The 15,268-nt window shown below is 40.3% G+C and overlaps 2 protein-coding genes across 9 annotated transcripts in view; both read left to right on the forward strand.

Annotated features, from left to right (window-relative positions):
• The window catches only part of LOC101169179 (zinc finger protein 609), a 39,053-nt gene extending 36,995 nt beyond the window's left edge, over positions 1 to 2,058 (forward strand). For 6 of the 8 annotated variants that reach the window (XM_023955509.1, XM_023955511.1, XM_023955515.1 and 3 more), the window contains one exon: positions 1,572 to 2,058. In XM_023955509.1, the coding sequence (XP_023811277.1) occupies positions 1,572 to 1,590 (19 nt within the window). In that variant the 3' untranslated portion in view covers positions 1,591 to 2,058. The remainder of the gene's footprint in view (positions 1 to 1,571) is intronic. The other 2 variants (XM_023955512.1, XM_023955514.1) reach the window with 1 other exon arrangement.
• A 6,341-nt stretch (positions 2,059 to 8,399) lies between these two features.
• The window catches only part of LOC101168927 (neuronal acetylcholine receptor subunit alpha-7), a 46,042-nt gene continuing 39,173 nt past the window's right edge, over positions 8,400 to 15,268 (forward strand). The window contains exon 1 of the mRNA XM_023955520.1: positions 8,400 to 9,287. Within this exon, the coding sequence (XP_023811288.1) occupies positions 9,233 to 9,287 (55 nt within the window). The 5' untranslated portion in view covers positions 8,400 to 9,232. The remainder of the gene's footprint in view (positions 9,288 to 15,268) is intronic.

A 15,268-nucleotide genomic window follows, 5' to 3' on the forward strand; every position in this document is an offset into this window, starting at 1 on the left:
GCAAAGGAGGTCATCAGGAGGAACGGTTTATCCACCTATAAAGAACATGAACAGGATCATCAGTAATGGTCATATTTAGGCAGGGGGCGCTTTGGGAACTAGAATTTCTGTAATTTTATTCTGTCATTTAAGCTATGATGTGCGACGGAGTATTAGGGCCACCAAAAAAAAAAAATTTTAAAAAAAAAGTTAAATTATGAGATTTTAAGTCGTAAATTTAGGAGATTAAAAACTCGTAAATTTACAACTTTTTATCTCATAAATTTACGAGAAAAAAGTCGTAGATTAAGGAAAAAACACCGTAGTTGTCCGTTTATCGGAACGTAGCTTGAAGATGAAGTATGTGGAGCCTTTTGTGAAGCTTCATTTCCGTATTATTATAGGTTTAAAACAAAGAGATTCTGAACCTTTTGGCTACTCAAAATCAGATTATTTTCCGTGTAGCAGTCTTTCCAGGGTTCAGTGTCAGTAAAGCGGAGTTTCATATGTAAAATAAGGAGCTCAGAGACACGTTTGGGTGCAGATGATCGCTGCAGCCTTTATTCTCCTTTTCATTCACATAACCTGAAGTTCATCTGTCTGATTACGTCATGAACCTGTCATCCGAACACCAATGCGGAAGTAAACAGTGTTACAAACGCCTCCTCCTGCAGATGAAATGTCCTGTTTCAGCATAAAACAATAAAGAGGAATGAAAGTTGTCTTCTATATTAGCTTTAGAACATTGAAAATGCCAAAAAAAGTGCTCCTCCTTTTGTGTGACGGAAGCGTCACACAAACGTAGAGATCTGGTCTTTGTTGGAGGAAGAAAGGATTCAAGCGGACAGCTGCAGGGACACCCGATGGCTTCATCGGGCTGCAGTGATCCTGCAAACCAACCATCAATAAATAAAACTTTAATGAATCGTAAATCAAACAAATGACCTTCCAGACATTTGGAACGTTATCAATAAACATTCAGCTCACCTGTTCAACAAAGTTTAGTCGGTCTGCTCTGCTGCTGCACAGCGTTCACCTGCTGCTCTGCATGCTCACTTCCACTGTAATCTCCTAAAATTACGAGTTTTTTTCTCATAAATGTACAAGTTTTTTTCTCCTAAATTTACGAGATAAAAACTCGTAAATTTACGACTTTTTATCTCCTAAATTTACGACTTTTTATCTCCTAAATTTACGAGATAAAAACTCGTAAATTTCCTTTTTTTTTTTTTTGGTGGCTTTTTTTTTTTTTTTTTTTTTGGTGGCCCTAATACTCCGTCGTAATGATGTGTGTTGTGCACACTTATATTAAATGCTACTCCATATACTACAAAAACAACAGAAAAAGCCTCAGTCTGTACATTTCACACCCGCCCCGTTCTTAACTCCTTGCACTGGTTTAGCAGATGAATACAGACAGAGGGAATATTTTCTAGCTGTTCTCATGGTCAGTTAGTCTTGCATCCTGTCTGATGTGCAGTAAGTCAGTCTGTCCGTCCTCACATCCTGCAGCAGGAGCTCCACCTGTCTCACTCAGGAAACGCTTCAGAGACAAACTGGACGTCAACTTATCCGTGTGTCCCTCTGTCCAGCAGGTCTCCGCCCATCTGAGTCGTGTGACGACACCTGGGCCTGGGATGGGCCTGAAGCCCCAGTCGTACTCCGTGGCGCTGAAGGGATGAGGCGGAGCCACCATTGGTACGGTGGGGGTTTGTGCGTCTGCAGCCCCGGGCCGCCCGCCATCCCGTCGTCTCTGAGAGCAGGGCGACTTCGTGGCGCGTGACCGATGTTTGCGATCGCTTCAGCCACGCGGGCCCCTCGCTCTGTGCTGAGGCTCCATGCTGTGACCTTTGACCTCAGCGAAAACCTGCACCTGTGAAGAACCAATCGGAGGGCGGAGCAGCGCAGCAGAGTTGCTCCAATCACAGCTGTCTGTCTGTAAATACTGTACAGAGGAATCATTTTAAAGAGCCGGCAGGATGGCGCTGGACTTCCTGTTCCTGTCTCTGTTGCTCCACCTCTGTTTTTCTACTGTTGTTGATCAGATATTAAACTTGCGGCTGGTGTCGCGCCATCTCAGCCTGGTGTCTTCATTTGTTCTTCAAATATAGGAAGCCATCTGCAGAGATGAATGCAGATGGTCCTTCTATAAACCATGGAGGGGTGTGAAGGTCCAGCAGCCTGGTACGGGGCCTTCATGCCTCCTCTGGGACGTGAGCCCTGAGCTCATCGCAGAGTAACTGCAGTCAGTTCAGCTGACGGTTTCTGGTCATGCATGGCAGCTTTTTGAGCAGGTTTGATGTCAGTGATGCAGATCTGCAGCCATAGTAAATGACTAAAAGAGGCGAAACGCAAAGAATCCACATGAACACAACGCTAAAGTCTGGCTCTTTGAAAGTTTTCATCAGTGTGGATGTGCAACCCCAAATGCCCCTCTGGTAGGAGAACAGCAGCATCATGACACTTCATTCTTAGCATTATAATCAAAAATACTAAACTGTGTTGGTCTCTAATCATTTTACCGTCTGCAATATCTACAGTGTTTAAAAAGCAGGTCTGCACATGATTCGATGCTTCTGCACCCCCACAGGACTGTCGTTCTCATTCCTTCAGACAAAGACATTGGCAGCCTTCAAAGTCAGACTGTGTGCAGAAGAAGAAAGGACGACGCTGGGGGCTGGGGGTGATGTCAGCTGGCTCTCTCCTGTCTCATCCAGACTGGAGACTTCAGATCTCACAGGCTTTGTTCCACCAGGACATTTAGAAACAAGGATCTTTAGCTCTGATCTGTAAACCTTCAGTCAATGCTGCAAACAACACGTCTGTCTATTGAACATGACATCACAATCAAATGAGAATGCAAATCCTAGTACCATGAGGGAGGGGGTCAGGAATGAATCACATATCAGAAATGTAGCTACTGAGCAAATATGACTGACCAAGAATTAGGTTTTAGTGAAGCAGTTTCACTTAAATGAGAAATAAAATCCAAAGAGCAGAAAACCTGTGTACTGTTTTGACCACAGAGAGGCGCTGTTGAGCCTACATCTGCAGACTTACTATTATGCAAAGCTAGGCGATAATCTGGCGAGCTGAACAGTGGCGCCTCCAGAATTTTTTCATGGGGGTGGCCAGTGGGGGCCACATTAAATCTTGGGGTGGCACACAAAAACCATGAGCTTTATTTTTAAAATTCATTCTACCAAACGTAGTAAAACAACCTTTAGAAAACCAACAGAAAGATAAATGCCTACTGATATTTTGTAGAACATGAACTTATAGTAGATACTACTAGTATAATAACTAATAGATACTAGTAGATACCATTAGTAGATACTACTACTGATATATATATATATATATATATATATATATATATATATATATATATATATATATATATATATATATATATATATATTTTTGTTTTTATTTAATACTTTGGTGTGTCTGCTTGGGGTGTTCGGTTCTTGACTGAGAGATATCTATAATAAACAAAAAATGAAATCTGTTGTTCTGAAATAATAATAAAAATATCCTTCTAATTATTAATTATATCTGTTGACATTTCTATTCAGACTAATAATCATGAAACGTTTTTATTATTAGGGTAACATAATTCTAACTTCACCAGTTGGTCCAGGAACAGGTGGAGCCCCTGCTTATGCTGAGTTCTGCCTTGCTTCTCTGACCAATGATGCTGACTGATACTGAGAGTCTCATCTTTGTCTTCCTCATTCTCTTCTGTCATTCATGCTGCTCTGTCTCATCTTCCTCCTCCTCACTACTCCTCTGTTGCTCCCCTACCATCTCTTTCACTCCTTCTGCTGCACTTTTATTCTTAAAATAAGAATATATGTTGAATTTCTCTTCATTCTCTGAAAATGGACAGACACAAGCATCAACTAATGACTATGGGTAACTCTGTGGAAACAAAAACACATCAAAATGCTGCGGTAACACAACAAACAACCAGTGCTTAAATAGTGCCATGAAAATGAGTGGCTTATGACAGGGACATCCTTTTTTTACTTATTAATAAGAAGTAATGGCACATCCACCGCCGCTGATGATGTGGCGTATTTGCACCAAGTATTTGCACACTGGGTTTACATGTTTTGCAGACCGCATGTTTTTTACACCTTTGCAGCTGTATTTATTTAATATTTAATATTTATTTCTTTAATTAATAAGAATCTAATTTTTGATAATTTTTCATAATAATTTTAGTGATATTTTTAATTATTTAATATAAATGTCATTTGTGATGTCCTTTATTGATGTTATATTATATAGATTATTTCTGAATGTCGTGTTGCTGCCACAGATAAATGAAATTTCCCCATTGTGGGATTAATAAAGTCATCTATCTATCTATCTATCTATCTATCTATCTATCTATCTATCTATCTATCTATCTATCTATCTATCTATCTATCTATCTATCTATCTATCTATCTATCTATCTATCTATCTATCTATCTATCTATCTATCTATCTATCTATCTATCTATCTATCTATACAGATGTAAAGTACAGTAAACAGATTGTTAAAGACCCACGGAAAATATTTAACAGGAAAAGAAACGTAGCATTTTGGGATGTGTGATTGTGTGTGCGTGCGTGCGTTCACGCGCGCACGCGTGTGTGTGCGTGCTGAAACCGGTGCTCGCGCAATGCAGGAAGAGAGGGGGGAGAACGCGTGAGGGTGTGGAGCGCGTACACGCGCGGTCAGTCGCCGTTTTTGACTTAAAGAAAAAGTAATAAAGAAAGTTCATCTTTAGTGACTGAGACTGGTTCTTTTGTCTGACCGAGGATCTGAGGGTTCGAACGCGAAAGTGAACCACGCGTCTTATTCATTCTGCATCCAGCGGCTCCTTTTGTCTGCGCACTCAAAGGCAGCAGGGAGGGGAGGGGGTGAGGGCCGGTTTAGGTGATCAGAGCGACTTGCCGCTTGCTGGCTGTGCATTTGGGATGAAACGCACAACTGATGCTACCACAGCTTATAGTGGCTACTGGGGTGGCCACTGGGGTGGCCAGGTGTCGGAGAGGGGTGGCCAGGCCACCCCTGGCCACCCCCTGGTGGCGCCACTGGAGCTGAACACTTCATAAAAGTATCAAAAATACATTTTACGCCCATTATTATTTAACTCAGGCTCTGCAGCAAGATAGATTATGCAATCCTGAGTGAAGTCGGGTTAATTGTTCCTTTAGTTAACTCAGCGTCTGCCAATAATGTGAATTGTATTGATTTTTTTTTTTACATTCTAGACATTTTTATTCTGTGTCCTCCCTTTGTAGTTGATAGTTCATGTTTTTTGAAACAGAATGAGGTAGAAAAACCACTGAACTTTATAAAAACTAGAGATCATTTGTTCAATGAATGCATATATATGTTTCTGGAGGATTTTTACTGTTGGTGTTGGAAAAACATGAAATTCTTTTTGGAGTCATCTCAGGTGAGACTTGATTTAGTTCTTAATGTTTTATTTCATTGTTTATTCACAAGAACAGGATTTTGGAAACCAAACTCCTCTTCAACCCTTGTGCTATCCTAGGCACTTTACCATTGGGAGTTGGGTCATCTAGACCCACTAGACAGTGCTCTGAACCTTTTTTCGTCAATGATTTGTGATCTTCACTGGTGTCCATGGATTACATGAAATCTTTCCACCTTTATCCACCTTTGTCATGGTAGGGAGAACACGTCAATGTAAGGGGGGGGGGGGGGTATCTAAAATAGCACAAGGGTTAATATGTTGGACATTTGCTTTTATTTGATCTCACCTGAATTCATGAAAAGTGAAAATACAAAAACAATTTCCACTTTAGTTCATGACAGACTAATAGGTTAACCTACAACTCCTACAGTGTTTAAATATTTGTGTTTTTTCCACTTTTTTTAATTGTTTTTAATATTTAAGTGAAACATCAGTGGTTGTTAGTAAAGTTCAGTAGAATTCCATTATTTCATGTTTTTCTCTGACTGCAAAAATGGTGGATGTAATGTCATTAAAAAAGTTTTATTAACTTTCATTAAAACTTTCACTCAATCAGGACGTAATTATTAATGGATGATTAATCAATAATTCATATTTTGTGGGGTTTTTTTTAATCTTTTTTTGTTGGTCTGGTGGTCTTTAGATGACTTTTGGTCTGGAAAACCACGTCACTATCTGGCAACTCTGGCAACATCTTAAATGATGTTACAAAGTAATTTTTAAAAGAGGACAAAGAACGCAGAGGGATCCGAGGGGCTGTGAAAAGAGGAAAAGGCAAAGATAAAGCAAAATATTTGTTACCAAACTTCCAAAAGAGCCGGAAGACATAAAATAGGAAAAACTAGAACAGAATAAAAAAAACAGGTTAAAAAAAAGTAACGAATGAGAAAAGTGGAAGAAAAGGAAAGAAAAGCTAAAAGGAAGGGAAAAATAGTAACTTTGAAAATATTTTTTTTATTGATGCCGCTTTGTACTTTTTGTTTGTTTTTTGTTCCTCTATTTAAGTATTTTAGTAAAACTTGACAAACTAAAGAAATCATTATTTGTTTCTACTAGAAAGTGAGATAATAACCAATTTAATAAATGTTATATATATATATATATATATATATATATATATATATATATATATATATATATATATATATTGTATAAAATGTAACAATATATATATATATTTTTTTACTTGCATTAATTTTAATGCAAGTAAAAAATGTCTTGATTTGTTTTTGCTTTCAAAAAATAAAAAAGCTAAAATAAAACAGAGTTTAGTATTTATTCATGTCTGTGTAGAGACCAACGTGTTTAAAACGTCTGCAGCAAAAAACAAACAAACAAAAAAAACGTCCGAGCTCCGACTCCATCCAGCCGGAAGAAGTTAAACTTTTTAAGATTTGTATCTGAACTATTGTTTTATTTTGATAAATAATTGTTGAAATATTGAGAGAAAATAGTATTTATGATGACTTATATTTTTAAACTTTGGACAAACGCTCACAAGTTCTAAAACATGAGACACTGGTGAAAATTTACATAAAAGTTAAAAATGCCTGTTCTGATAAATGCATTGAGTCTCCTGTGGTGGGCCATCATTCTTTTGCCTATTATTGCTGTTCATCTGATCCCAAACACGTGTGCAGCATTAAATAATATGTGCTTTGAATCTTTTATTGTTTTGTTTTAACAAACAGACCTTAAAGAAAATCACACTTTTCACTAATATTTTGCTCTGCAGGATTCACAGATCACACAGACCTGTTGATGTAATTGTCAGCAGATAAACTTTACAGTTTCAGGAGATCCTCAGCCATAAATTCACAAAATCTGACTATATAAATTTGAACGAATGTTAAAAAAAAAAGAAAGTATGAATTATTATGAATTATTTAAAAAATGAAAACGTCTTCATCCAAAAATGAGGGTAAAAAGAGCTGGTTCAGCCTCTGAGCCTCGGCAGCAGACACCCTGTTAGATTCATATGGCGATTTGATTGGTTAGAATCTGGACCAATCAGCAGCTGTTTGATGGCAGGATGGTCACGTCAAACCGAAACTTAACTTAGCAAAAATAGGAAAAAAGTGAGATGACACACAACGCATGCGAATTTCTTTTTGGCCATGCCAGTAGCAGTCATATCACGCTAAGTCGCGCTCAAAGTAGTCAGCAAAATCAAAGATAAGACAAAAGCGAGATTTGACACAACGCACGTAAAAAAATGTGTTTTACAAACGCAGAAAGCAAAAAAAAAATTTTTGAGCAAAAGAAATATATCAAGGCATAACAATAAATTATTGAAAAGCAAATATTTAATATTTTCACCTGCAACTTAGAAAGTTTTGTGTGCAACGTGGTGGCAGAAATATCACTCCATAGAGGATAGGCTCCAGTAGCCCAGTGACCCCGAAAGGGACAAAACAGAAGAAGGAACGGATGAATAATATAAATAATTAAATGTGATTTTAGCTTTTAAATGCGTATCAAAACATTCCGATTCTTGACACTGACGTTGTCTAAAAGCGTACCAGTAAGGAACTTATTCAGCGTTTTACCATACAGGAACACAGAGGGCCCCATGCTAATGTTCAGTTGATCCAATTCTCCCTAAAATGAAGACTGTTGGACTTTTTCTAAAACGTTTTCCTGGATTGTTTGCATTTTATGTTTGTTAGCTCTGTTTGATTGGTCTGCTGGGATATCTTAATTATGTCATCACTCTTTTTCATTAATCTGTATAATAATTCTACTTAATGAATACATTTCTGTTTTTCCAAATGACTGAAAAAATACAGACATTTTTCATAACATTTTTATTTAGTAAAGAGAATAAAATATGTAAAAATTATGAACCTATCATCTCTGCTGCTGTGCCTCTGGTGCCTGTCGTGGCGGAAACCCGGTGCTGGACACTGGAGGTAAGAGATGTTTGACAGCATCCCTTACCACGCCGCTCGCTCGATCCTCTTTCTCTGCTTGCTATACTCTGAGTTGCCTTAGACTGACCCGGTGACTGTCGGGACAGCCTTTTGAGGGGTCCATGGAGCTCAGCACCAATGTCACGTGCCCAAAGCTGAGTCCCTGATTGGGTGACGCACCGCAGGACCTTAGATCGCGTCTGTATATTGACTTAACATTGAATCTTGATGCCCCTGATGCGCAAATCGTAAGGGCACAGGAGATTTGTTACCGTAAATACCCTTCCTGACACAACCCTGTATTTTATCCTGGCTGGGGACCGGAACAGGGGGACCCAGACTTGGGTCCTTGTGGCTCCATAGTTAGGCAGCAGCGCTGTGAAGGGTCTTGCCTGGTTCCACAATGAATAAAGCTCAATGTTCAATTCAGCCTGGGAATTGAACCTTGTGCCAGTCCTGCACTTAACCCACTGAGCCATCCAGCCGCTTATCAAAACATAAAAACAGAATGTGTTAACTTCAGTTATCAGACTCGAGTGTATATTTCCAATTATGACATGTTTGGCTTGTTGTGTTTTCTTGCACTTCTGTGTCTTTGTGAAGTTTTTGAATCTCATCTGAAACAATTCAAAAAGCACAGTTTGCAGTGGAAGCAGAGCTACAACAACACGCACACTCACATGCAGGCAGCTCTCACATCAGTGTGTCTTCCTCACAGGGGAGGAGGATCATCCTCATCGCTCAGTCAGAGCAGATCTCTGCTCAGTCCTGGTTTTGCTGTGCTCCTCATCCCTTCTTGACTTCTTCCATCTCCTCCTGAATTGGCGATCCAGGCTGAAAATGGATGCAAAGACCGTCTCTCTGCTCATTCTGAGCTTCTGCTGCTTCATATGCGGTAAGTTCAGCCCGTGTCCGTCTGCTGCCGCGTTCGCTGAGGATGTTCAGTCAGTGTGAGAAAACCCACGCTGACCCGAAAACAGCTGCACCACCGAGGTGTTTCAGAACCAGAGAAAGCTTCGCAGGAATGTTCTCAGAAGGACTGTGTCTGATCAGAGTGGCACTAAATTTAGGAAATGATTCGGCAAACTAACCTGAAGAAGTTTTTGTCAGATTTATCTCCCCAGAGGTGGATGGAGGATGTTTGCAGGGGCTCTTGTTGTGTGGACTGGGCAGAACTTCAGCAAAATCTTACATTGTTTTGAAGTTACATGCATGAAGGATAAAAAGAATGGGAAATTTAGCATTCTGGGCAAAAAGCTTTAGAACGAAGACAGTTAACATGAATTAACAAAGTTAACAGCTTTTCTGTCAACAGTGCATAACAACAACAACATAATAATACATTTTATTTAAAAAACACAATTAAAAGCACCAAAGGATAATGAGAAATAAAATAAAAAACATTTAAAAAAATTTGAAAGAAACAGATTTGACAAGAATTACAGTTTTCCAGAAAACTCTTTTCTAAAGAGATGCATTTTGAGATTTGATTTATGGTTTTATGGACGTCTGACAAAAGGGAATTCTTGACGCAAAGCAAACAGACAGAAAGTTCTGTTTGGCGTGGTGCTGGGCGGTTGTGGGATCTCCTCTTTAAAAGCTGTTTGTCTAGAAGTGTTGGTGAATGTTGGTGCTGCTGAAGAGCTTCCAGCGGAGTGAAAAAGGTGGCAGTGATTTTGGAGGGTGCATGTTTATGGCTTTCATTCCCTTCTCTACTTCTGTGCCGGTCCCAAGCCCGGCTAAATTGAGATGCGTCAGGAAGGGCATCCAGTGTAAAGCATTGCCAAGATAACCATGCGACTCATCCGCAAATGAAAGGATGATTCGCTGTGGCGACCCCTGATGGGAAAAGCCGAAAGAGAAGAAGAATGTTTATGGCTTTCATGATCAGCAGGGGACATGGCGCGCAGTGGGCAATCATCAGCGGCTGAACTATTGAGGATGTTGAAACAGTCCATGCTTACAAACTAAAAGAAGATCCAAAGCATGGAAATGAAATGTTCCAGGTTCCCCCTCAACAGAGAGAGCAACTGAAGAGGTCATGCAACACACGGCAGTTTGATGCTAAGAAGGTAAATGGGAGCAGCTGCAGACTGTCAAAGTCTGGAGAGAAAATGCTGCGCGAAGGCAGATGTCAACCTTCATAAGTTTCCTCAGACGTGCAGGAGGATGCATCCCTAACAGAGCGAGCTCAGATCTGCTCAACTCATCATCAACTCCTTTGATATGCAAGTAAAAATCATCGTCTTCAACACAAACAGGGCCGGAAAGCATCCAGTTAAAATATCACCAAATACTGCAAAAACAAGAACATCCTGTTGTAGCCACAAAAGTATTTAAAATAAGGAATTGACATTATGATTAAATTCTGTGTCAAAAACATTTGTTCCATAACACTGTAAAGTCCTGTTTCCGATTTCTCAGAAAATGTCATTCAGAAATGTGTTGTTATTCTTTTGTTTTTTTGTATTAAGGACACGTCAGCTGTAAGTCATGTGACTGACGGTACCGGGGACTGATTTGATAAAGGGGACCAAAGTAAGGGGGGGGGGGGGGGGGGGGGGAAACTTCAGGGAGTCTACGAGAGACCTGAGGAGAAAAAGAAAAAAAAGAAGCGCATCTAACGCCCGAGGCATCGGATTCCGTTTTGGGGATTTATTTCTGTTTGGACAAACTTGGACAGTCAACCCTTGGGTGAGAGGATTCCTTTTTTTCGTTTGGATATCGTTTCATTGGGAAGAATGCCTACGTGTCTGGAGTGGGAGTGACCGTGAACTTTGGAAAGGAAGACGCCATTAATGGGACATTTAAAGAAAACAAATCGGTTTTGAGAGACTAAGGATTATTATATTATTTGGGTTTTTCTATTGTTTGGTTTACTTGTGTTATATAAAAGAATCTGAATAACAAAGAGGAAAAACTGTTGTGTGTAAATATATCAATTTAAAGAATCTAATTACCCTAAAAAACGTAATGAGCACTATAAATAAATAGATGATCGTTACATATGGTGGCCAGTATGGGGAAAGATTTTTTTTGATATATGTACATGTGTTGTTGAAAAATCATGGAAAGTAGAACAAGTGCGGGTTTGAGTGGCTTGTACAATCCAGATGCTTTGAAAGATCATGAGTCTGTTGATCCGGATTTTACTGTTGGTCAATTTGTAACCATAAGAGAGAAATCTCCAAGTGAAAAAACATCTATGTTGGGTTCATTATATTTAGATGATGAAGAGGATGAAAATGAATGTATCGCTCCTGAAGACATCAGACACCGGAAAGCTAAACTACTAACCAATGTTGAGGTTGTTCATGTTAATGCGGATGATGATGGTGCTAATGCAGTGGATGAGCAACAGTATAAAAGTTCAGAGGATCAGGAGGAGCTGAAAAGCCGACCTAAACTGTGTAACCCATGAAGTTGTTGCTTTAAAAGAGCAGGTCCATAACTTAGAAGTAAGACTGAGGGATTCCATTACAAGTTCTTTCAATCGAGAAAGTAATTTCCGAGAATATATTGATATTTGTTTTGCAAAAATGGAAAATAACCTTATTTCCAAGGTAGAAAAACTGGAAAAAGATGTGGTGAACTGTATGTTAAGAAGGGATTTGAAATGGAAAAACCAACTTAAAAATATTAAGGCAGAGAGCACTCCCATTGCCCAAAGGTCCATAGCCATTTCTATTGAATTACAGTATTCAACTCTTTCTGATGAACCTCGTCTTATAGTGTCTAGTCAGCCTGGTGCAACCCATTTCTACTCCACTCCTACAGTACACAGTCAGCCTGGTGCGACCCATTTCTACTCCACTCCTACAGTACACAGTCAGCCTGGTGCAACCCCTTTCTACTCCACACCTCCGGTTCGCTTAGACTTTCCCACTTTTGGAACCTCCAGTGAATCTTCAGATGTTGTCAGTTTCATAGAGCAATGCGAAAACTATTTAGACATACGACCATTGTCCAACCATGAATTGAGGGGAGCCCTGTCTGCAATACTGTAAGGACCCGCTCTTAGTTGGTGGAAAGCCACAAAACATCAAATACATGACTGGACGTCTTTTAAAAATGCATTTATGGCTGCCTTTCTCCCTGCTGACTATTTAACAGAAGTAGAGGAGAAATTGAGGACCACAGTCCAAAAGCCAGATCAGTGTCTGAGAGACTTTGCATATGATTACAGAGCTCTATGTCTTAAGTGGAAGCGGGACATGTCAGAAGAGGAGGTTGTGCGACGCATACTAAACAACATCAATCCAAAAGTGGCAGGATGTCTGAGGGGAACAGTCTCTACAGTTGCACAACTTGTGAAAATTGGAGCCATGGTTGAAAAGGACTGTATGGGAGCAAAAGATTATTGGCAGAGAGTTCATGCTAATTCTGACAGATTCCCTAAAAAACCTCCTGACAGAAAAGCTAACCAAAAGGGGACAGTAGGTGTCACTGTAGTTCCACAACATACCATTAGAGAGCCAAACCTCTTAATGGTCCCTGTTTCAATCCGAGGGATGCAAGTGGAAGCAGTGGTTGGCACTGGTAGTACCTTTACTCTAATTAGAGAGAGCTTGTGGAACCAGTTGACACGTCCTGAAGAAATATTTCAACTTACAGAAAGACAAAGGTTCGTTATGGCTGATGGAACCGTTCACCAGGAGTTGGGCCACAAGACTCTATGTCTAGAGTGGCATCAGGATCAATGGACAATAAATGTGCATGTGATGGAAGACTGCCACTTGGCTTTTTCTCTAGTGCTTGGACTGGATTTTCTATCAAAGTCGGAAGCAATTCTTGATATGTCCCGAAACAGTTATGGAGTGAAAACAGATCATGGTTATAAATTCCATGCATTTCTTCATCAGACAGGAGATTTCAGGGAGTGGAAAAAAATCCACCATCTCCTCTTGCCTTTCTCCTGTTAGTCTCTACTATGCACTCCAACCGGGGGAGTTTCCTCCTTGTGGGTCGGTTGTGACTGCCACAGACATGGTTCAAACCTGTGACACTGATAACCCTGACAGTTCCAGACTTCTACATAAATTGGTGGAGGACTGGCCAACAGTTACTTCTGGCATTCTGGGGAAAACCACTGTAGAAAAACACACAATCTTCTTACAAGATGAAATCCCAGTGAGATCAAGAGCATACTGGGTTTCTCCTTTTAAAAAAATATAATCGAGGAACATGTGGCTAAAATGTTGAAAGATGGCATAATTGAACCATCACAATCAGCCTGGTCCTCTCCTGTAGTCCTTGTAGACAAGCCTGATGGATCCTATAGGTTTTGTGTTGACTACAGAAGAGTAAATGCCAAGACCTTGCCTGATGCTTATCCCATGCCCCTCATTCATGACATCTTGGAATCTATGGATGGTGCATCCTGGTTCAGCACTTTGGATTTGCAATCAGGATATTGGCAGGTGGCTTTGGATGAACAGAGTAAGCCACAAACAGCTTTTATAACTTCTATTGGACTTTTCCAGTTCAAATGCATGCCATTTGGATTACGTAATGCGGCAGCCACTTTCCAACGGCTTGTGGAAAAAGTGTTAGGAGAACTAAAAGGGAAGTTGTGTTTTGTATATATTGATGACATCATTGTTTATTCTAAAACACAAGAAGACCACCTGAAAGACTTGGCAGAAGTGTTTCACAGACTCCATAGGGCCAACCTCAGTCTCAACATGGAGAAATGTCATTTCTTTAAAAAACAGTTAAGATTTCTTGGTCATGTTGTTTCAGGAGAAGGAGTAGCAGCCGATCCAGCGAAAACACAAGCAATTGCAGAGTTTCCAGTACCAACTGATATAAAATCGCTTCAACGTTTTCTGGGGCTTGCAGGCTGGTATCATAAATTTATTGCAAATTTTTCTGATATTGGGGCTCCTCTTAATCACTTGAAGAAGAAGGGGGTAGAGTGGCACTGGTCTACCGAATGTCAAGCTAGTATGGATGCTTTAAAAAAAGCTCTAACCTCACCACCCATACTAGCACAGCCAGATATGTCACTTCCCTTTCAGGTTCATACAGATGCCAGTGAGGTGGGCCTTGGGGCTATTCTCTCACAGGAGACAAAAGATGGAGAACGTGTTATTGCGTATGCTTCCAGAGGGCTTCGAGGACCTGAAAGAAATTATTCTACCTCAGAAAAGGAACGTTTGGCTGTCGTCTGGGCGGTTGAGAAATGGCGACACTATCTTGAAGGGAAGGAGTTTTCTGTCTACACAGACCATGCTGCATTGTCGTGGGCGTTCAATTGTCCTAAAACAACCTCTCGCTTGACGCGCTGGATTTTGCGGTTGCAACAGTTCCACTTCAAGGTCCTCTATAGAAAAGGTTGCCTCAATGTTGCACCAGATGCATTGTCTCGAGGATATAGACCCTTGATAATAAAGCCATCTCCTTGCTTTGCTGTCACCCTGAAGAGTCCTTCAGATCTGCCAACCAGTTTAGCAGAAATCGCTCAAGCACAAGATCATGACCCATAACTTAATGAAATGAAACGGACTCAAAGTGACATCAACACTTCTCCCCAAAGGATCAGTTTTGCAGAACATCAGGGTGTTCTGTATCGCAGAATTCCCTTGCAGAACCAAGGAGAACGGTTCCAATTGGTAGAGCCTCAGGCCTTAGTCCTAGTGTTTCTTCGTTACTTTCATGATAATCCTTTGGGAGGCCATCTTGGACGCCTGAAAACCCTCCTGAAGATCCTGGATGTAGCTTGGTGGCCAAGCGTACGCAAAGATGTCTGGGAACACACCAAGAAATGTGAAACTTGCCAAAAGTACAAACCTGGCAATTGCAAACCTTCGGGTTTATTACAAAACATCACAGTCAACAAACCTGGAGAGATGCTCAGAATAGATCTCATGGGGC

Source organism: Oryzias latipes, chromosome 6 (assembly GCF_002234675.1).
Source record: "Oryzias latipes chromosome 6, ASM223467v1".
NCBI classification, from domain to species: Eukaryota; Metazoa; Chordata; class Actinopteri; order Beloniformes; family Adrianichthyidae; genus Oryzias; species Oryzias latipes.